General features: G+C 46.2%; 1 protein-coding gene across 4 annotated transcripts; it reads left to right on the top strand.

Moving 5' to 3' along the window:
• The first annotated feature begins 610 nt into the window (after nucleotides 1–610).
• Nucleotides 611–19928, top strand: trim67 (tripartite motif containing 67). 4 transcript variants are annotated; one of them, XM_029002270.1, is made up of 11 exons: nucleotides 611–1464; nucleotides 7813–7908; nucleotides 9197–9319; nucleotides 12040–12150; nucleotides 12900–13053; nucleotides 13525–13593; nucleotides 13833–13993; nucleotides 14813–14951; nucleotides 17104–17407; nucleotides 18292–18454; nucleotides 18556–19928. In XM_029002270.1, the coding sequence occupies exons 1-11, from the start codon at nucleotides 691–693 to the stop codon at nucleotides 18601–18603; spliced, it is 2142 nt and encodes a 713-aa protein (XP_028858103.1). In that variant the 5' UTR covers nucleotides 611–690; the 3' UTR covers nucleotides 18604–19928. The 4 variants fall into 4 exon arrangements, with proteins under 4 accessions (XP_028858103.1, XP_028858104.1, XP_028858106.1 ...); XM_029002271.1 differs by having other exon boundaries at nucleotides 691–1464; nucleotides 13836–13993; XM_029002273.1 differs by lacking the exon at nucleotides 13525–13593 and having other exon boundaries at nucleotides 691–1464; nucleotides 13836–13993.
• Nucleotides 19929–20407: the final 479 nt, after the last annotated feature.

Below are 20407 nucleotides of genomic sequence, written 5' to 3'. Positions count from 1 at the left end.
CTAATCTCGGGAGTAGATCAGAGCGCATCTAAGATCAATTGAATCAGCTTCAGTGGTCTGAATTTCTCCATGCGGGCAAGAAACAAGTCAGTGTCCAGATCGATTAAGTTAATGTCTGGCAATGACAGACCCGAGTCAATTACAATGTGTACAATTCTTGTAACTGGGTCTGTTCTCTGTTCAATTATTTTTTTCTATTTTATGTGACAGTGTCAGCAGACGTTTTTATCAGGCCACTGATTAGCAGTTATCACTTGACAATTAATTATTTATGATCGTATCTTAATTATGGGGGGTTATACTATTAGGTGTGTGTGTATGTATATAATACCATAAAATAAGATTATTGCATTTTTTATTATCTCAAGGTGGTCTTAACACATTTGCACACAACCCCTCCATACACTTTACACATATATTTGTGCTCGCTGTAAACAGTTTGTTTATTTGTATATTTCTATTTAAATGCCATCATATTGAATCCACCTCGTTGTCATTGCCTCATAATGGATATTAGTCATTATATTCTTACCGCTGAACAGGCGTTGGCTAAAGGGATTATGGGACCTGTAGTATTCCGGCGCCGCGCCGTCTGCGCATGCGCGCAGCTGGCGAGTCGGCGCTGTCCGCGGCTCGCAGTGCTGCTCCGCCGTCACTGATCGCGGCTCCTGCGCTGTGCGGCCGGACAGGATGGACGAGGAGCTGAAATGTCCCGTGTGCGGCTCGCTCTTCAAGGAGCCCATCATCCTCCCCTGCTCGCACAACGTGTGCCTCGCCTGCGCCCGCAACATCATCGTGCAGACGCCGGAGGGCGAAGCCCCGCAGCCGGGTCGCGCCTCGGCGAACTCGGACTACGACTACCTGGACATGGACAAGATGAGCATGTACAGCGAGACGGACAGCGGCTACGGCTCCTACACGCCGTGCCTGAAGTCCCCGAACGGCGTGAGGGTGTTCCCCCCGGCGCTGCTCCACCGCCACTGCTCCGTCACCTGCCCGCTTTGTCACCGCAGCGTCTCGCTGGACGAGCGGGGGCTGCGCGGCTTTCCGCGGAACCGGCTGCTGGAAGCCATCGTGTCCCGCTACCGGCACAACCGCGCCGCCGCCGTCAAGTGCCAGCTGTGCGACCGCAACCCGGTCGACGCCACCATCATGTGCGAGCAGTGCGACGTGTACTACTGCGCGCCGTGCCAGCAGCGGTGCCACCCTTCCCGCGGACCCCTGGCCAAGCACCGCCTGGTGCCCCCGGCTCAGGTGCCGGCGGCCGCGCAGCAGCAGCCGCCCCAGCCGCCACCGCCCGGCGCCGACGCCCGCAAACTGACCACATGCGCGGAGCACGAGGCGGAGAACTACAGCATGTACTGCGTCAGCTGCAAGAACCCCGTCTGCTACCAGTGCCTGGAGGAGGGCAAGCACGGGAAACACGACGTCAAGCAACTGGGCATCACGTGGAAGCAGCACAAGGTGAGAGGAGGCTCGAAATCACCAAAACACAAACCAACCTGCTGTTCTATCTATCTATCTATCTATCTATCTATCTATCTATCTATCTATCTATCTATCTATCTATCTATCTATCTATCTATCTATCTATCTATCTATCTATCTATCTATCTATCTATCTATCTACCTGTCTGTCTGTCTGTCTGTCTGTCTGTCTGTCTGTCTGTCTGTCTATCTACCTGTCTGTCCGTCCATCTATTTGTCTATTTGTTTGTTTGTACTGTTTGGCTTTGGTCCGCCCCTCCCCCAACAAACCCACACACATATACACACTCACAGTCAATGTATGTGTAAATGTATGTTTGCCGAGTTCTGGCATAGGAAGTGGCGGGGCACAGTAGATGATCAGTATATGACCACTTTTCCAATGCCAGCATGTTGTATGTTAACGTCTGTTCCATGCAGTTAGATGAGTGGACGTTACTGTACGAACCTCTATTCAAATAAAACAAGCTGGCGAACCAGCTACTCACTGTAGCTGCTACCCGCTCATCTAAGCACTCGAATGCGAGATAAGTTACAAACGTGGAAGTAGGATCTTACAACTGAGGACAGCATTAGAGTTATTGATTTTGTCGAGCAGTTTTTCTAAAAGCTAGATGTTATGTGTTATAAGTGTATAATTACCTCTGTATAACAAGACTTATCCAGGCCTAAACCTAACCCTTCCCCTTTAACGCAGCATTCATAATCTAAAGACTCTTAAAAATTTTTTTAAATTTATTTCACCATAAAAGGCTCCATTGGCAGATTTTGATGCACACACATACACACACAAAGAGACACATATACTGGTTGAAAGCAGGTAGAGAAAGTGACTGCCGCACCACCCAAGCGTCCGTGGTTTCAACTTGGCCGCCGGCACGCTTCAGTGATGCTAATTTGTGAGTAGGTCACCGGCGCCCACGTTGGACGTGCTGAGGCGGCCGGGGAAGACGCAGAGTCGTCCACACCACGTGACTCGGAGCCGCACGGCCTCCTGCTGGGCCATTTTCATGCATTCGGGCCGGAATCGCTTCAGGCGCAGCATCTCGGCGCGTGCGGCACAACGGCTGCCGACGTGAAAAATGGAATTAAAAGTCGTTGCACTCCCCGGCAGCACAGGCTAGGTCCCCAAATCTCTCTTATTTCCTGACGTGGAGTGGCGCGAGCCAGATGGAGCTCACCGGCCAATAAAACGCTGGTTCGTGAGCCCACCCCCCCTCCTCTCTCTCGTCCTGAAAATGGAGAGGTCGTGTAAACCAAAAAAAAAAAAAGAAAAGAAAAGGAGGAATCGGCGTGAAAAGCGTGTAGCGCTCGGCCTCCTCCGCGCTGGCGGGTGTGGGAGGCCCGAGAGAACGAGCGGTCACATGACGTGCGTCTGGCTGCTGGTGCGTGTGGAGGAGGGAGCCGGGTGTGTTGGGGTGTCATTTGTGGCGAGCGCGACTTGACGTACGGATGCTCGACGTGACGTGAAGGGACGGGGCGTGTTCAGAAAAATCCAGATCACACCGAGTCTGTTCCACATGCGACCTGTTTATTCCAAAAACACCGCCTGCTACGTCTGTGTCAACGCTTCTCGCGTTGGATGATGCATATCTGCATGTTATTAATTCAATTCTGCAGTTAATCGCATTTCACAGCAAATCGTGTGCTCGTGCTTCTAGAAAGAAAAACTACATTCAGATTGCGTTCATTATTTCGTTCATTATTTCGTACATCGTGTACAGTGTTGTACATGTACAGTATTCTAGAACGGAGTAGAACATAAATGCTTTATTACATAAAAAAAACAGACATTTGTCTCACATGTGTAAAGAACTGGGGTGTATAGGGGTGGTGGTAGCCTAGCGGGTAACACACTCGCCTGTGAACCAGAAGACCTGGGTTCAAATCCCACTTACTACCATTGTGTCCCTGAGCAAGACACTTAACCCTGAGTGTCTCCAGGGGGGGACTGTCCCTGTAACTACTGGATAAGGGCGTCTGGTAAATGCTGTACATGTAAATGTAGCTGTATATAATAAGAGTGCATGAAAGAAAAGCTAGTAAGGAGTGGATCAAGAAGGGAAATATATTTGTGCTTCATATTCACGTATCTCATATTAATGTCCACAACGTTCATGCTGGTGACGGTATTGGGGAACGCCCCATTGCGAGCCGGGGCGGACAGCCGCTTTGGTCGTGGCCCCTCCCCTGCCAGGCGGTTGGACGGCGATGACCGCAGATGGGTGGTCGCTCGGGGGACAGGACCTGTCCGTTGGCGAAGGAGCTGAGTCAGCAGCTGACGGACGACCCTTGGTGACCTCGCCAGGCTGACCGCCTTCCGCTTAACATCAATTTCAGTTCCAGGTAGTTTTTGTCAAATTACGACAAGCTGCTGTACTGTCAGGGTTCTCGAAGGGAAAACTGTGCAGACACAGTGGAATGTCTTCCCAGCTGGAGACGGTTCAGTTCTGGGGTCTTTGAGGGATGCTTGCCGTGACACAGATTTTTGAGCAGCGGAGCGGAAGCGCAGTAGAGCGTCTATTTTAAGCGCCCGAGCGAGACCCAAAATCTGCAGGAAGCTGCAGGCGCCATAACAGACGCTCTGTATACCGTCCTGCCGTGGCCGGGCGCCTACTGAGAAATCTGAACCCAGAGCCGTGAAGCTGCAATCTGCGGGTTCAAAGTTTACTGCCTAATTCTACAGGGTGGGCCGTTTATATGGATACACCTTAATGAAATGGGAATGTTGGTGACATTGAACACATTTTGTAAGTGGTCAGTTAAAACCAAGAACACCGTTGTTTTTCTTGTGAAATTACCAATAAATTTGATGTGTCACATGACCCTCTTCCTATTGAAAAAACAAAAGTTGGATCCAAGATGATCGAGTTCAAAATGGCCACTATGGTCACCACCCATCTTGAAAAGTTTGCCCCCTCACATATACTAATGTGCCACTGACAGGACGTTAATATCACCAACCATTCCCATTTTATTAAGGTGTATCCATATAAATGGCCCACCCTGTACATAGTCAGTGTGGCTAAATGACCTTCTGTAGGCATCTCCGGAATGCCTCTTCCATGGCTCTATTCCATGTAGTTGCAGCAATAGTTAAATGAAGTTGTTACATGATGAAGAGAGGCCATTAATGGCAGTGAAAAAGGTGTGTTCCGTAAAATTCGATTGCGATTGGGTGTCTGAAGTTCATGTCGCTAAATTTAAAGCTTTTTCATGCTCGTTGTGCAATCGGTGACGTTTGTGTTCAGTGGATGTGTTGAATCATCATCCCTCCCGTTGGGATAGGAATGATTCATCACGGAACAATAGAGCAGTGGCCTCTGTTTTCTCCATCCCTCCATTCCCTCCACAGGGACAAGTGGACCAAACTATGTCAACGGAATTTCCCAAGAATCCTCCCATTTTGTGCCACAAACTGGTGCTGATGGCATCTAGGTTCGCTTTTTTTGAGAACCGAACCTAAACGGCACTGACGGGAATAAACATTCACACCGAGCCGCCGTTTCCAAGCTCAATGCAAGATTGCAAGATTGAGATATATTTTTGAGAAATTCAAGGTCGAGAGCAGGCACACAGATTACACATATTACAAATTACTACAGAAAACTAGTTAATTAATATGAGAGACAGGGACAGGGAGGGGACGAATGTTGTCGATGGAGGGGCTCTGATTCCGGCAAGAGGCAGGACATTAAGTGAAAGTGAAGTGATTGTCATTGCGATACACTGCAGCACAGCACACGGTGACACAACCAAATGCTTCCTCTGAATTCAACCCATCATGCTTAGCGAGCCGTGGGCAGCCATGACAGGCGCCTGGGGAGACGGTTTGAGGACGGTGCCTTGCTCAAGGGGACCTCAGTGGCACCTTGGCAGTTCGGGATTCGAACCGGCTACTTTTCGATTGCGGGCCTGCTTCCTTACAGCCTGGGCCAAACACTGGAGCAGAGCAGAGCAGAGCAGAGCACCAGTCCTACAGTTACAGAGGGTGTGGAGAGAGAGAGAGAGAGAGAGAGAAAGAGAGAGAATGTAGGTTAATGTACCCAAACGAGCACAAGCGCTCAGAAGCTCTCGCCCGCTCGCTCGCCCGCTCGCCCGCTCGCTCGCCATCTTGTTATTTCCCGGGGAAAAAAGCAGCGGAGAAAACAGGAGCGTCACGTAACGCCCTGCTATGTCCAGCAGGAGCAGCGAGCACCTGCACCCGCACAGAAACTCCGTCGTATGTGGACTTCGCCACCAGGTTGCCATGGATACCACCGAGTCTTGGGCTAAATTAATATTTCCCCCCGTCATCACAGATTTTCCTCAAAATAGCAAACAGCTTTGAGCGAAGGAACATATTTATACGTTTGCTTGGTTTTGGGAATGTTGTTTGTTTACATCATGTTTACGTCTCTACTGCACGCAGTCATTCACTTATTAATGCTGCAAACGCTTTGAATATTTAATGGAATGTTGAGGCACTAATGTAATGTTCAGCACAGTGAATCTTTTACTGTAATCATTCCCATGAGGTTTTCATCTTTTTCTATGAATTTAATCTTCCCTGGCTTTGCTAAGGCTGCCAAAACAACCTGCTGCTGTTAAAAAAGAAGAAGAGAAGTAGGAGGAGAATGGAGGTCAGCTGGACTAGAAGTACACACACACACACACACACACACACTCAGATTGACGTCATGTGTCTATCAGGGAGATCAGGGTCCCACTCGCCTCCAGATGTGGAGCATTAAGGACCCAGCTGCTCAGGAGAGAGAGGGATGGCGATGAAATCCCTCTCTCTCTCACCCGGCACTCCGCCCGGATCGGCATTGTCTTACAAACAATCCCGGCATCCGGAAAATCTCTCTGCCCACCCCCGTTTCCCGCTGGTGACATTAACGCTGCAGTAACGCGTTGGATGATAAAATAATGCCCGTCGCGATTTCTTTTACGGGTTGAACAGGGTTTTTTTTTTTTTTTTTTGTCCGAGAGAAGCAGGAATGACACTTGTGCCAGTGTTGTTTCCCATCCCTGCCACGTCTGGCGGGATCTTGGCCAGACTTCACTCCCAGCAGCTGGCCTGGCCTCGCGGTCCCTGCCAAAAACAAGATAGAAAAAACAAACCCCATCGAGCCTAGAAAGGCCGCGCCTGCGTTCCGCACGAACTCTGCCGATGACCTTGGGGAAATCCCTCACTCGCCGGGTCCGGCCCGCACACGCGCTCACAAGCTCCACAGAAATGAGAAGCGGCCCTTGGCCCTGCCGGCCTTGACCTGCTGCTCGGCCCTGACCCGTGCAGGCGCGGACGCAGCGTCCCCTCATCTAGCCGGCCTCCCATGAATGAAATGAAAGGGAAAGCGGGGACGAGGGGACGAGGGGAATCACTCATCCCTCTTGTTAGCCACGCTGACAGCTTGCTGGGCCAGATGGCACATTAGTGGGGCGTGGAGGGGCTGGCTTGAGTTTAGGAGCTCCCGATAGGGTCCGGGCCGGGAGGAAGTGGAGCAGGTGGGAGAGGGAGGTGTAAAAGCCCGCCAGATTGATCTCGGTGGGGGGAGGGGCCTGTTCGACAAGATCGCTCATTGCTCATGGCCCTCGAACCTGGTGGCTCATCTGAGGAAAGATAAAAAAAAAAAGGAAAAGGATGAGTTCTTGACCTCCAGATCGAGGGGTTGGTTCGTGAGGGTGGAGTGCTGTGTTGGCATGGCCACTGTTCACTTCTCTACAATGAAAGCTGTTTGGGGTGTGAGGGTGTTTTTCTTGTTCTACGGACATCTTTATATGAATGGGTGTAGTACAAAGCAGTGGTAGTTGTCCTCACCTATGAACCAGAAGAAGACAAAAGTTACAGGTTCAAACACCACTTACTGCCCTACTACCCTGAGTAAGTCACTTAACCCCGAGTGTCTCCAGGGGGCTTGTAAAGCAATGTAGGTATGATTGACAGTTCTAATTGTCATCTTATTTAAAGAACAAGACAATAAAATATTTGTCATATTTTAATAAATAGTTAAAAAAAATTAAATTCATCCATAATATACACATATTACACACACACATTCACATACTGGGGCAGTGGTGGCCTAGCGGCTAAGGAAGCGGACCCATAATCAGAAGGTTGCTGGTTCAAATCTCCGAACCGCCAAGGTCCCATCTTAGGTGAAGGGGTTAAAAGACACGTTTCTTTGTCAGCACCGTGTGCTGTGCTGCAGGGTTTTACAATCACTTTCATATTGTCGTTTTTTTTTTTTTTTTAGGTCCACAGTCATTACGTCTGGCACTCTAGATTTTCTTTTTAGAACACCTTTTAAAATGACCTTGTTCTCTTTCCTCGTCCCACAGTGTCAGCTCTCGCAGGCCTTAAATGGAGTGTCAGACAAGGCCAAGGACGCCAAGGAGTTCCTGGTGCAGCTGAAGAACCTCCTGCAGCAGATCCAGGTGAAGCGTCCCGCCGTTTACTGCTTTGTTGCAAACCATCCCTTCAGATCACGTTACTCTGTGCGATCCGTGATCGTTGCCAAAATCCTTTCTATATGGGATTTAATAAGCAAGAAAACAAAAGGACGTAAAAGGTGTCACTTTTGTCACTCGATTGACTCAGACATGGCTTCTGAGTGCATGGCATGGCTTCGTTTCACTAGGAGCATAGGACTATAGGAATAAAAAACGAATAATCTTGGTCACCCTGCTGATGCGCAAATGCACAGAATGTTTCTTTTACTGTCAGTACACTTTGCAGAAGGACCTACTGGATTATGGGGGTCTTTTTTTATTTTTAGCCTGGCACTGCATTTAAAGCCCTTTTCTCTGCCCAGCAGGCAGAAAAAGAACTTTTTTTTCCTCCTAAACCCACATTCTCAGCTTTAGCTGACCAGAGAGCCGCCTCCCTACAGTAATCAGCGGCGAAGCGCCGTCTGCCAGGACTCTCTCGGTTTAGGCTTTTATGGTGTTACCGCGCCGTCGTATCTTATCAGCTCTGAAAATGTGTGCAGAAGGACTTTTTTGCCGGGGGTGTGTGGGAGTTCTTTATTTTTTTGAGGGAGGACATTTACGACACTTTTTTTCAGAACAGAAGCCTCCGCCTGGCCACAGTTTGCCTTCCCTTGTGCCATCCTCCATTAGAATAACGTCCGATAGGTGGCTCTGTACTGCAGAAACGTAAGTGAGAAGAAGTGACAGAAAATGACTCCCACACATCCGCCTGTTCGTTCACTGCTTTTGCCCCCAAATCTACATCCATGTAGGTTTTTTACCCACCTACAAGCTCTCAGTTACTTCCTCAGTCCCTCAAAAAAAGATGTTCCTCACGTTCTCTATTCTCTTCTATCTATACACATCAGTAAAGTGGAAGTCAAAGCGATTGTCCAAATGCGTCCTCTGCTTTTAGCCCATCACCCTTGGTGAGCAGTGGGCAGCCATGAAAAGGTGCCCGGGGAGCAGTGTGTGGGGACGGTGCCTTGATCAAAGGGAACTTAATGGAACCGTGGGTTACGGGTCCACGTCCTCACCCGCTAGACCACTAATGCTCCACAGTTGTTCTACTGTTGACGTCTCAGCACTGACAATATATTCTGTGCTGGAATTTGACCAATAGGACACACAACTCTATAAACAGCAGACGTGGACGCTTGAAACCTTATCAAACCAAAAGGACATAAACAGAAGATCTGACCCTGGCACTGTGGTACTGCAAGCTGGCACTGACGGATGTGTGTGTCCTTGGTAGGAGAACGGCGTGGAGTTTGAGGCTTGTCTGGTGGCCCAGTGTGACTCCCTGATCGAGGCCCTAACGCGGCAGAAGGCCAAACTCCTCACCAAGGTCACCAAGGAGCGAGAGTACAAGTTGAAGGTACGTCACTCTTGGGGCACTTGTTCTCCGAGGGACTCGGACCCAACTGAAACCCACGTGGCATCATGTCATCTGCGTCTGGAAATTTGTAAATGCAAAAACGCACGTGGGTGCAATCCATATGCAATGTAGCCGTGGCGTCCTCAAACCCGAACGATAACATGCATGACAGCCACATGTGTAGGCATGCAGAAACAAAATGGCGCTTATTTTATGCACGCCGACAGCACGTTCCTGGCTAAATGGCATGTACGCTACCAAACACGTCTATGCATGAAGATCAGGTGGATTTCGTTTGCATTTCCACGCAAAAAAAATAACCCGACATGCACAGGGGAAATGTACAAATCACACTGCCGATTTGTCCAGATGTTCATATTCAAAATATGCAGGCAGGGCTGTAAATAGGACAATTTCAAGTCAGCCGTGAAGGGAAAAGAACGGATCATTCTACGGTTCACTGTAAGACGGCAAGGTTTTCATGGCAAAAAAACAAAAAGAACAGTGAACCTAGCGACACGTTCCGTGATTTGTCAGGTCTGCCGAAGGAACGGGACAGGAACCCGATTCTTAAACCGGTTTGGGGGTAGAAAAGAGGAGATCGTGTGGCTCTGTAGGCCCGGGCCTGAGCCAAGATCTGGGCAAATAGAGGCTGGCAGGGCCTTTTTTCGCAAAAACCTCGGCGGATCACATGGACGCGTGCGCGCCCGCAACGTGGCGGCCGGAGGATTATGGCGTGTGAGGCAGCTGTTGTCATTAGCTGAGAGTGAGAGCGAGTATGTGTGAGTCTTTGTACACAATCGAAAGATAAATGTGCCCCGCCATATATAAAAATATACATTTGAGTAATATACATTGAGTTTCTGCTGATTGAATTTAGCTGCTTTGCATAAAACACAATGCCTACAGAAATCGAACATATCGCATTTTATTTTTTACGCCTGCCCTCCCCCAGCGTTGGCCTTGAAGTGTTGTGTTTGCATTGAGCCGTACAGCGCAGGTCGTTTTCTACCCTTACTCATTCCTTCCCAGCCAGCAGTCCCTCGGCAGGATTTACTTCTTTATTTACGCACTTTTAATCATTGGCCTCTTTCGCCACGCTACACATCCTTCACGTGGCGGCCACGCTGTCTGTCTGTTTCAGGCTGCAATCAGCCCAGCCCGGTGATTTCGGGGATTACATTAAACCTTAAAATGTCTCTAATCACGTACTGCAATTCATCAAGATTTGGTGGAACATTTTTAAGACGCTCATGCCTCTATTCATTTACGAGACTCCTGTGCGTATAATTAATGAATGAATGAATGAATTATATGGATGGTAATTACAGAGTTTCACGGCTGAGAAATTGGTGATTATGTAATTGATGCTTGAGCGAACGTCCCGAATGTTTTAAGACAAGTCTTCAGAGCGTCATTATCTTTTCAGCCAGGCGAAGGTCCGTGTTTTAGTCTTACTCAGGAAAGATGCAGAGTGCGCAAAAAGAAAAGCCCCTCATGAATATTCATTCAAACTTTCAAATATTTGCTCTTTCAAGTGTGACTTATTGAAGGCAGATTTCACAGGCAGCGGCCCGCCAAAGCAGCCATTATAAATGGTGGGCAGAAGACAAAGCCATGAGTCAGTTGCATTCTAATTAGCTGTTAATTAAATGGCTTTGACAAGCGCCCAAATCACATGATCTCCCAGAGGACCCTGACTGGCACGCTTGTGACATGAATTAGGGACTGTATGTGTGTGAGTGTGTGTGTGTGTGTGTGTGTGTATTATATGGAATTTTCCTGTATTGTGTACTTCTGTGTTATTGTGGCAGCGGGCTTATGGCACGTAATTAGTGAAGGGACTAAAACGGGAGCGTACGTGCGTTTATGTGATTCTGGTCTGCTGCTCTGCATGTCGCCCAGACGGTGCCTGATCAATTTGACTTCCCTTCAGCATGTACACAATCACAGGTTAATGTGCGGTGCAGCAAAATCAAATCAGTTTTATTATCACGTGACATAGAACATGTGACTGAAAGCCTTTTACAATTTGTTGAAAAATATAACATTTGACAAGCATGCATATGCACAAAAATGTATTTTAGAGCAGCAATCTGTATATTGTAGTGCAGCCAAAATTAACACATACTTGACCCTCTTTCACACACTTGTTTCTCTAACAGTTTTAAATATGCATTATAACAAGATTTAGCCTTACAAATGAGTTACAATTGATTAATGGAAAAATGTATGATTTTTTTTTTGGAATCGACTAGTTCACATTCACAAACCAGGGGGGGTGTTTCAGGGTGCATTTCATTGCATGTTGTACTGCTAGAACCATACAGGTGACAAATAAAAAATCTTGAATCTTGACGTAAACCATTAGACCTGACTGTCCAGTAGGAATGTAGGTTCTTATTGATTAACATTATCCAGCTAACTGAGAAATCCTGGTTTGCCAAAGAAAAACCTTCACGGGTTAAACTATTGGGTAGGAAATGGTACAGAAAGGTAGACATATTCAAACACAGGTTTATAAAGTGTATAAACACTTTGTACAGGTATGGATGTGATACCCAGGTATAATTAAATGCAATATATGAAGATAAATATATCCCATGTATATGAATATTTTAACATAAGCATAGTTGCTGTGTGGAATTTACTGATCACTGAAATACATATGTACAACGTTTGCAAATCGGTTTTGAGATCTCAAATTTAACATGGTGCAGGTTGTTCGTGACCAGATCACTCACTGCACAATGAAGCTTCGTCAGACCACCGGCATGATGGAGTTCTGTCTGGAGGTGATCAAAGAGAACGACCCAAGTGGCTTCCTCCAGGTACGTGCTCTCCTTGACGACTGACCCGAACAACACTTAAAGACCCTGAGTGGGGTGAATGAAGCGGCTGCTGTGCTGAATATGCCTGTGTAGCGTGAGGTGATAAGGAGGAGGGCAGGGTTCTGAGATGGGACCTGGGGCTTCTTGTCTGCTTGTCTGAGTGTAAACGTTCTGAAATATGTCAGTGAACAGAAAAAAATGGAGCAGTAAAAATTTTATATTTTAGAAGTTTCGGGCCGGGAGCAGGGTTTAATGTTTTTTTCTCCCTTTTTCCCAGCAATGGCAAAATGAAATATTAATGCAGTTCTAGCTTTAATGTCACAATACTGCCTGCCAATGAAATCCGAAGGAGGTTAATTGTGCAGAGGGTCACGAGCCCTTTTGGTGATAATTATTTCTTTTGACGTGTGGTCCTTCACACCATGGCTGATAACGTAAGGGATTGATCCTTTAATGCGCATGATCTGGTTAGGCGAGGAAATTGAGATGAAAGCGGATCTTTGGAGCGCCAACGCTTCCCCTCAACGTAAAAGTTTCATGAAGTATTGATTCGCTCCACATTCATAAAAGCCTCAGACAGACGCCATATGAAAGTCTCTGAGGTGTAACAGAAAAGGGCTGCGGAAGAGCTAACCAGAAGGCTGAGCCCCGGCAGGGTCGTCTCACACTGAGAGCAAAGACCAAGATCTTCACTGTGATCAGCCCCATCATGAAGGCTCCTCACACCCTTCCCATCTTGTCTGTGACAGATTTCGGACGCCCTCATAAAACGGGTACAGTCCTCTCAGGACCAGTGGGTGAAAGGAGCACTGGAGCCCAAAGTGGGACCTGAGTTTGACCTGAGCGTCAACACAGATCCCCTGCTGCAGTCCATTCTTCAGCTGGACTTTGTCCAAAGCCGAGGTGAGTACCTGCTGTTTGGCCCTAACTGCGGACGTGCTGACGTGGCTCAATGAGAATAGACCTTTGCTACTGTCATATGTATTCCATTGAATTTGATGATACACGCCTGTATAAAAAGACTAATTAAATGATATTATTTAAGTATATTTATATTGAATATAATAACAAATTTATATGTTATAATTTTGCGTTATGATTCTCCAAGAACTGGTTCATCGCTATTTACTTGATGTTGGTATGCCATTTTTATTTTACACTGTCCCTTCGTGGTGTATAATACTTACAGTAATGTATTTAGGTCAGGGGCTGAAAAGGATTCGACACTCAGCTCACTCAGTTGCAGACCACTCCAAGTAAAACAGAAATATGAATTTTAGACGAGACCCGAGAACATACGCAGTAAAACAGTGGCTGAAAATGTGCTTATAAGTCACATGTGCAACGATATTCTGTTCCAATATCATATTTCAGATGTACAGGAGACTCCATTATTGAAACAAATGCATGCAGGTGACCAGAAAGAGACGGAGAGCACGGGAGGTATTTGCAGAACTGCTATAATTAAAAAATAATAATAAAAAAATAAAACACCGACCAAAGATCCTCAACCCTTCTCACTCTGAGAAACCTGACCACTCTACTCCTTAAAGCTGGGTTACAGAGGTTCATAAGGACCCCTCGTCCCATGCATGTTTTTCCCCGTCCTGCCACCCCCTCACCTCCTTCCCTCCCCCCACGAGTTGCCGGTGTCAGACGTGAGGTTGCCTGCTGTCTTCCAGCAGAAATCCTCACCGTGCCCCCGGCCCCCCTGCTGCAGCTGGAGAAATGCTGCACGCGGAACAACAGTGTCACCCTGGCCTGGAGGATCACCACCGCCCCGGTGCTGCCGGTCGAGGGCTACGTCCTGGAGCTGGATGACGGCAACGGGGGCCAGTACCGGGTCAGTCGGCCCAGTTCTCATGCCGCTGTATAGAACATAGCGCAAGGGGCATGTTCGCTGATGTCACAACAATGATGTCTTCAGGATTAACACATGTAAACAGGAAGGACTGTCTGTAACTTGTTTGCCTTTTTCTTGGTGTGAAAACCATCTTCATTGATGTTTTTTAAATAGGAGGAACCCATTCCTCCAAAAGACCAAAAGACATCCCAATCTCTCAACAACGCCTGCAACTAAATCAAACGTGTTTTAATAAGAAAAAAAAACTGATCGCCAAACTAGCGAACATGACCTCCGTGCCAAATCAGCAATGTGGCCTAGTGTTATTTATTAAAAATGAACACTGTTTAGTGGCAGGATAACAAATCATCAGGTCAAAGAGAATCAAGAGTACCGAGACTGGGCAGTAATTTTATTTTTTTTACATATAGATGTATAGAGGACACGAAATGCTGGAATGGTAATGCTAACATTAAGTCTATTAGCATTAGCACATTTAACATCTCAGCTGTTATATTAGCATTAGCACATTTAACATTTATCATCTTTATCATCAGCCCTTTAACTGGATATAATGGAAAATTTTATCTTTTATTTATTAAGCATTTGAGACTCTGGGGCTATGCATGTTTATTAGTAGACAAAGTGTTTTCTGAGTGTTTTATCTGTTCCGCAGTTCTTCATAATTTTGTGCGCTTCTATCTCTTCGTTTTTGCTTGCTTCATGTTCAATCTCGCTGTAAGCTAAGCGGAAGCTGAGGGACGCCTCAGAAGGGTCTCACAGCAGATGGTCCTGTTTCACCCTCTTCCTGTGTGGTAGGAGGTGTACGTGGGAAAGGAGACCGTCTGCACCGTGGACGGCCTGCACTTTAACAGCTCCTACAACGCCAGAGTGAAGGCCTACAACGCCAACGGGGTTGGCGCCTACAGCAAGACCGTTGTCCTGAAAACGTCAGACGGTGAGGTCTTCTACTTCCCTGACCCCTGCTGGGCACATGATACAGAATGAGTCCCAACTGGGACGTTTGTCCTAATTACTGCACGAGTGTACTTGCTTTGTTGTGTTTCTTGGGGCGCTAGTTTACTCGTCAAATCCTTTGGGGGACAATGTATGTGTCTAACAGAGCTCCTCCATGAGCCTAGCATTTGTCTCCTGGAATGCTGGCAACTGTAATGAGCAGAGATCGTAAATTTTAGGTGTGCACAGCCTATGCAGAGACTTTTAAAGATGCTAATGACAGACCGTGAAATCCACAGGAGGTGGCGTTAACATTTATGGACATAGAACATAGGTCCGACTGCCTGGATTCATTTGCAAAATGTCACTGCAAAATGGTGACTTATTTTCTAATACTGCATCAATGGAAAGAGCATTTAGTTGGGCGTAGTCCATGCTTTTTCAGAAAAAAACAATAGGGACAAAAATAATGTACCACAAATATAATGTACTACACATAATGTACAATGTACTATACTGAAGTAGTACTGTATGTACTGTACTGCATGTTTTTTATTAGAAAATACATGGATATAAATATGAGTCTCTAATGTCAGCATAACTCTTTCAGTAGCCTTGTGGACATTGTTCATCGCCAGAGGTACAATAAATCCTGCTGATTGATCTAATCACGCATAATTAATTGTTATTGTCAGGGAGATGAGTTTGATATTAGCTGGGGAACCGGATTAGTGTCATTTTTAGGTATTATAGACAAAAGCACAGCGTGACTTTTGCTAACCAGCAGGCACTGGGCACGAGCAGCCGGTTCTGAGCGCTGTGCCAGGTTTCCTATATGCTTCCAAAATGGCTTGTACCTCTAGAGGCTCGGAGTTAATTAAAGCTGCACAGTAGTAGCGTTTGATTCAACACAGATGCCTTGTGGGCAAACGCCGAGCGGAATCTGTGGAAGACAGAAACACGGCCGCTCGACTTTAAAATGAGCGCGTCGATTTTAATATTTCATCAGAGGCGGCCTGAATATTTCATGTGTCACCTCGCGCTCGGTGGCGCAGTGTGTGGCGCTTGTTGATCAGGCAGCTTTACTGGCACCGCAGGGCTATTTCCACACTGATCTCCTGAAGAGAGCCGCGCGGCTTCGTCCGTCCCCCCGCTCGGTCAAAGCGCACGGTCAGATAAACAAACGCAGGTTTGATTTCGTTCATCGGATCCTTACAATTTTCATTTGTGTCACCTCAACACGTTGTTTTTACAGGTCTGGGTTTTTTACAGTGTGTCTTCAGCCTGGACAGATAAACTGGACCACGTTGAATTTTACACCATTCTTGATGTAAAAATGTCTAGACAATCGTCATTATTCTGTTGAGTGTGCAGGACACTCAAACATGGACAGTAAATTTGTTGGTTGTAGCCTAGTGGGTAACACATTGGTCTATGAACCAGAAGACCACAAAGTCACAAGACCACAAAGTCACATTCAAACCCCGCTTACTACCATTGTGTCCCTGAGCGACACACTTAACCCTGAGTGTCTCCAGGGGGGGACTGTCCCTGTAACTACTGATTATATGTCACCCTGGATAATTATGTTAGCGAGACACTTAACAATGAGTTGCTGTAACTGTTGAAACTTCTGATTGTAAGTGGCTAAAAGTAAATATAAATGTACATTTATATTCCATTTATCATTTTAAATGTAAAATTATATTTACCTGGGGCAGTGGTGGCCTCGCAGGTAAGGAAGCGGACCTGTAATCGGAAGGTTATGGATTCGAAGGCTGCTCACTAAGGGTGATGGTTAAAAGCAGAGGACACGATTCTTTGTGTGCACCTGGTGTTGTGCTGCAGTGTTTCACAATGACAATCAATTCACTTTCACAAATTGGGTTTTGGGGTAGAATCTTCTGTCTTAAAAAGTGCTGCTTTCCACGCCACACGTGAGGAAACATGAGGATCTGTGTGCTTGTTGTTGTTCAGAATTTGAATAATGTGAACAGCTAAAGCATTAAATGTGAATTGTGAACATAAACCGGACAGGAAGTGGAGTACGTGAGTTGGTCTTGCGTGTTCTAGATCTGTGGTATGACGTGCTGAGGAGAAGTCAAGGCACAAAATCTCCACACTCTTTTATTCATCATTCTCTGTCCCTGCAGTGGCCTGGTTTACCTTTGACCCCACCTCCGCACACCGTGACATCATGCTAACCAACGAGAATCAGACGGTGTCATGTAACAGCTACGACGACCGCGTGGTGCTCGGCATGGCCGCCTTCTCCAAAGGAGTGCACTACTGGGAGCTGAGTGTGGATCGCTATGACAACCACCCGGATCCAGCCTTTGGGGTGGCCCGGATCAACACCATGAAGGACATGATGTTGGGGAAGGACGACAAAGCTTGGGCCATGTATGTGGACAACAACCGCAGCTGGTTCATGCACAACAACTCGCACACCAACAGGTGAGGCGCGCAAGGGGGGGCGGAGTTAAAAATAACCCTGAGCTCGCTCCCAGCATCAGACCGCCTCGTGTAACCCACCTTCTGGTCCCAATTAAAACGGTTCTGTATGGTTTTTGACGCGTTTTCCGTCCTCGTGTTTGAGAGAGAGCAGGGTAAGGGTTGAGGGAGCATCGATTCTGCTACTTTCCTCTTCTCCCCCGTTTATATATTTGACTTTAGTCCTTGAGCAACCGTGTCAAATACTCAGGTACAAGTCATTTCAAAAGCTTTAAAAAGAAGGACAGTCATGAGACAGTTATCAGTCTGCGTTGACTCATGTCTCACTGTTATTTTTCATGGTACGAAACATGGTACGAATAAACTGTGCCTTTTGGTAAGAGGGCTTTAAACAATCACTTAAAATTTCATCAAAATGCACATGACCACAGTATCCCAAGTTTGTGTCTCTGTCTGTCACACTCAGTTTATGGATGTTTCTCTTTGTCGAATATATAGATGATTTGTAGACTCGTAGATAGGAACATTTTGATCCCAGTGGAACTCCTGACTTACAGGATGATAATGCCCAAATCTGTAAGACATGTCTGCATGCTTGATAACAATAAAACATGGTTTCCACAAAACATGTCTTCACAGTTAGATACATAATTGAAGGCAAAAGAAGGACTGTCCAATAGGAATGCTCCTTAGCTTTCTTCTTATTAGACAGTAACCGGAGATGTTATGTGGATTAGCACCTACAGGATGTTTTGGTGAGATTGCCTGAGACAGCATCTCCACCAACAACATTGCCAGGCAACTTTACGGGGAACTGTGTCCATCCGAACAGTAGAGAAACTGCTTGATGGCCTGACCCATTCACAGACCACCCGTGTTCTTCACAGGGCTGAAGGAGGCATTACCAAAGGCTCTACGGTGGGCGTCCTGCTGGATTTGAACAAGCACACCCTGACGTTCTTCATCAACAAGGAGCAGCATGGCCCCGTGGCCTTTGAGAACTTAGAGGGGGTCTTTGTGCCTGCCGTTAGCCTCAACAGGAATGTCCAGGTCAGTCATTAAGCCGTCTGAGATCTTCATTCACTACCAATCACTGACAATTTTCAAATGGCGTAGGCAAATGTTGATGGTAACTCTCCATGTTTTCTCAGGTTACCCTCTGTACAGGCCTGGAGGTGCCAAAGAATTTGAAGCAGTAACAAGAGGTTCTGACCGATGTCAACTAAAAGCACTGTAAGACCCCAACCCCTTAATGTCTTACGCTGCCTGCTGTCAGACGGTACAGTTTTTAATTTCCGGTATTAGCATCTCAACCCAGTGTGTACAATCCACTGCTGCGTTTACAGTGACAGCTCGCCACAGGGTCCCCTGATCAAGTGCATCGTTACTATCAGACCTCTACTGAGCACAGCACACTCAGAAAGTGCCCGACGATCCTCCTGTTATTATCTCAGGTTCTTTCCGACACCGCATCTGTCTATCATTCAAACCACTTACAGGTAGTGGCCAGTCATTTTGACCTTTAACCTCGAGTCAGACACCGAATGCAGCACAAAATCGCCTCTCCAAAGCTGTGTTTACATAGAAAAAAAGACATTGCCAAAAATATTTCTCAAGTACAAGAGAGGGTCATTTTAGATGTATTTTTTTTTTGCCGTTGTTTTAGATTGCATTTCCATTCCCAGTAAAACTTAAAGCCTATAAGCGATCCTGCCCCTCTGTGGATACCACTGACAAGGAGCCATACTCTCAGCCGTTAACGAATCATGAGCCAGCATTTAGACATCAAACATGTCTATGTACACTGTGACACATGCGATTGAGAAATGTAACATTCCACGGGTTTTGTTAATAATCCCAATATTATGGATCATTCTTTTTAGTAATTAAGTGAAAATATCAAATGAATTTTGGTTTAAATTGTGTAGGTGTGTAAAGATATTGAGATGAGCACCATGTTTGCATGAGGCGCTGATGTAAATATCAACGTGAGAGGTCAAATGAAGAGTCCCAAGCATGAACTTTTATACGATGTGATGAGAAAATGGGGACAAACGAGCTGTACATAGTGTAATGAAATGTTATTTGAAGGTTTTGAAAATGTTCCTGATGATTCAGTTCGCCCCAAGACCTTTCCTCCCCCTCATTTTATTTTTAATGTGGCACAATGACTCTATACCTCACATACGAACATTCGTGTACAGCCCATGAAGCGGTTGTCACTTGACATCTCGGTATGTGTGTAATGCAGTTAAATGATAAACGACTCATATAGAAACAATGCTATTACACTGGGCATTTTGGCCTGAATTGTATGCCTCTGTATCAAATCTCATGATTAAGATGACATTATTATGTACAGTTGTGTCACTGGATGCCGATCCCTGCTTTTTGTGTCTTGAATACTTAAATATACATATATATTTGTAAATTGTTTTGCAATTAACTGCTTTGAGATGTACTGAATTTCAAATCCATTGTGTACATGACAACATAAATGTAATATTTATTTATTTATTTATTACTGATTTAGTCTCGGCTGTGCGTTTTTTGGGGGAAATGCTAGTCTTAAGCATGCCAAAGTTGCTCTCTTGCATAGGGGACTTTTGATCAGTGTTATACTCAGCTCAGAGATACTGCCCAACAGCTGACCACAACTGCCGTGGAGTTCTCACATTAGTATCGAGATGTGTCTTTTTGGGGTCGATTGAGATGCTTGACAGTTCTCAGTCAAGGACGCTTCCTTGATAAGGAGAGTCCTTCCAAAGTGACAAAAAGGATCCTTTTTTGACCTTGAGGAACACCCATTGGACAGCGAGAGACATATAGAGGTGTATTTATACACATGTTTATAGATTATAATGTAGAGCCAGTGTAGAATAGATCGTCTTTGCTTATGGACCTGCTGTGTAACGCTCCTATGTTGGTGTCACCCTCCCTCAAATAAAAACCTGTTCAGTTCAAACCTTTACCTGTGCTTTATAAACAGGGGTTCAAATCCTT

This window comes from Denticeps clupeoides, chromosome 14 (assembly GCF_900700375.1).
Source record: "Denticeps clupeoides chromosome 14, fDenClu1.1, whole genome shotgun sequence".
In the NCBI taxonomy this organism is placed as follows: Eukaryota; Metazoa; Chordata; class Actinopteri; order Clupeiformes; family Denticipitidae; genus Denticeps; species Denticeps clupeoides.
This window is presented reverse-complemented; position numbering and strand designations above follow the sequence as displayed.

What these genes read in the sequence shown, in the direction of transcription:
- trim67 (XM_029002270.1), top strand. Translation starts at nt 691, where the DNA reads ATGGACGAGGAGCTGAAATGTCCCGTGTGCGGCTCGCTCTTCAAGGAG. An exon ending in AGCGAGAGTACAAGTTGAAG is followed by an intron (nt 9,320 to 12,039) that starts GTACGTCACTCT and finishes AACATGGTGCAG; the next exon opens with GTTGTTCGTGACCAGATCAC. An exon ending in ACCCAAGTGGCTTCCTCCAG is followed by an intron (nt 12,151 to 12,899) that starts GTACGTGCTCTC and finishes TGTCTGTGACAG; the next exon opens with ATTTCGGACGCCCTCATAAA.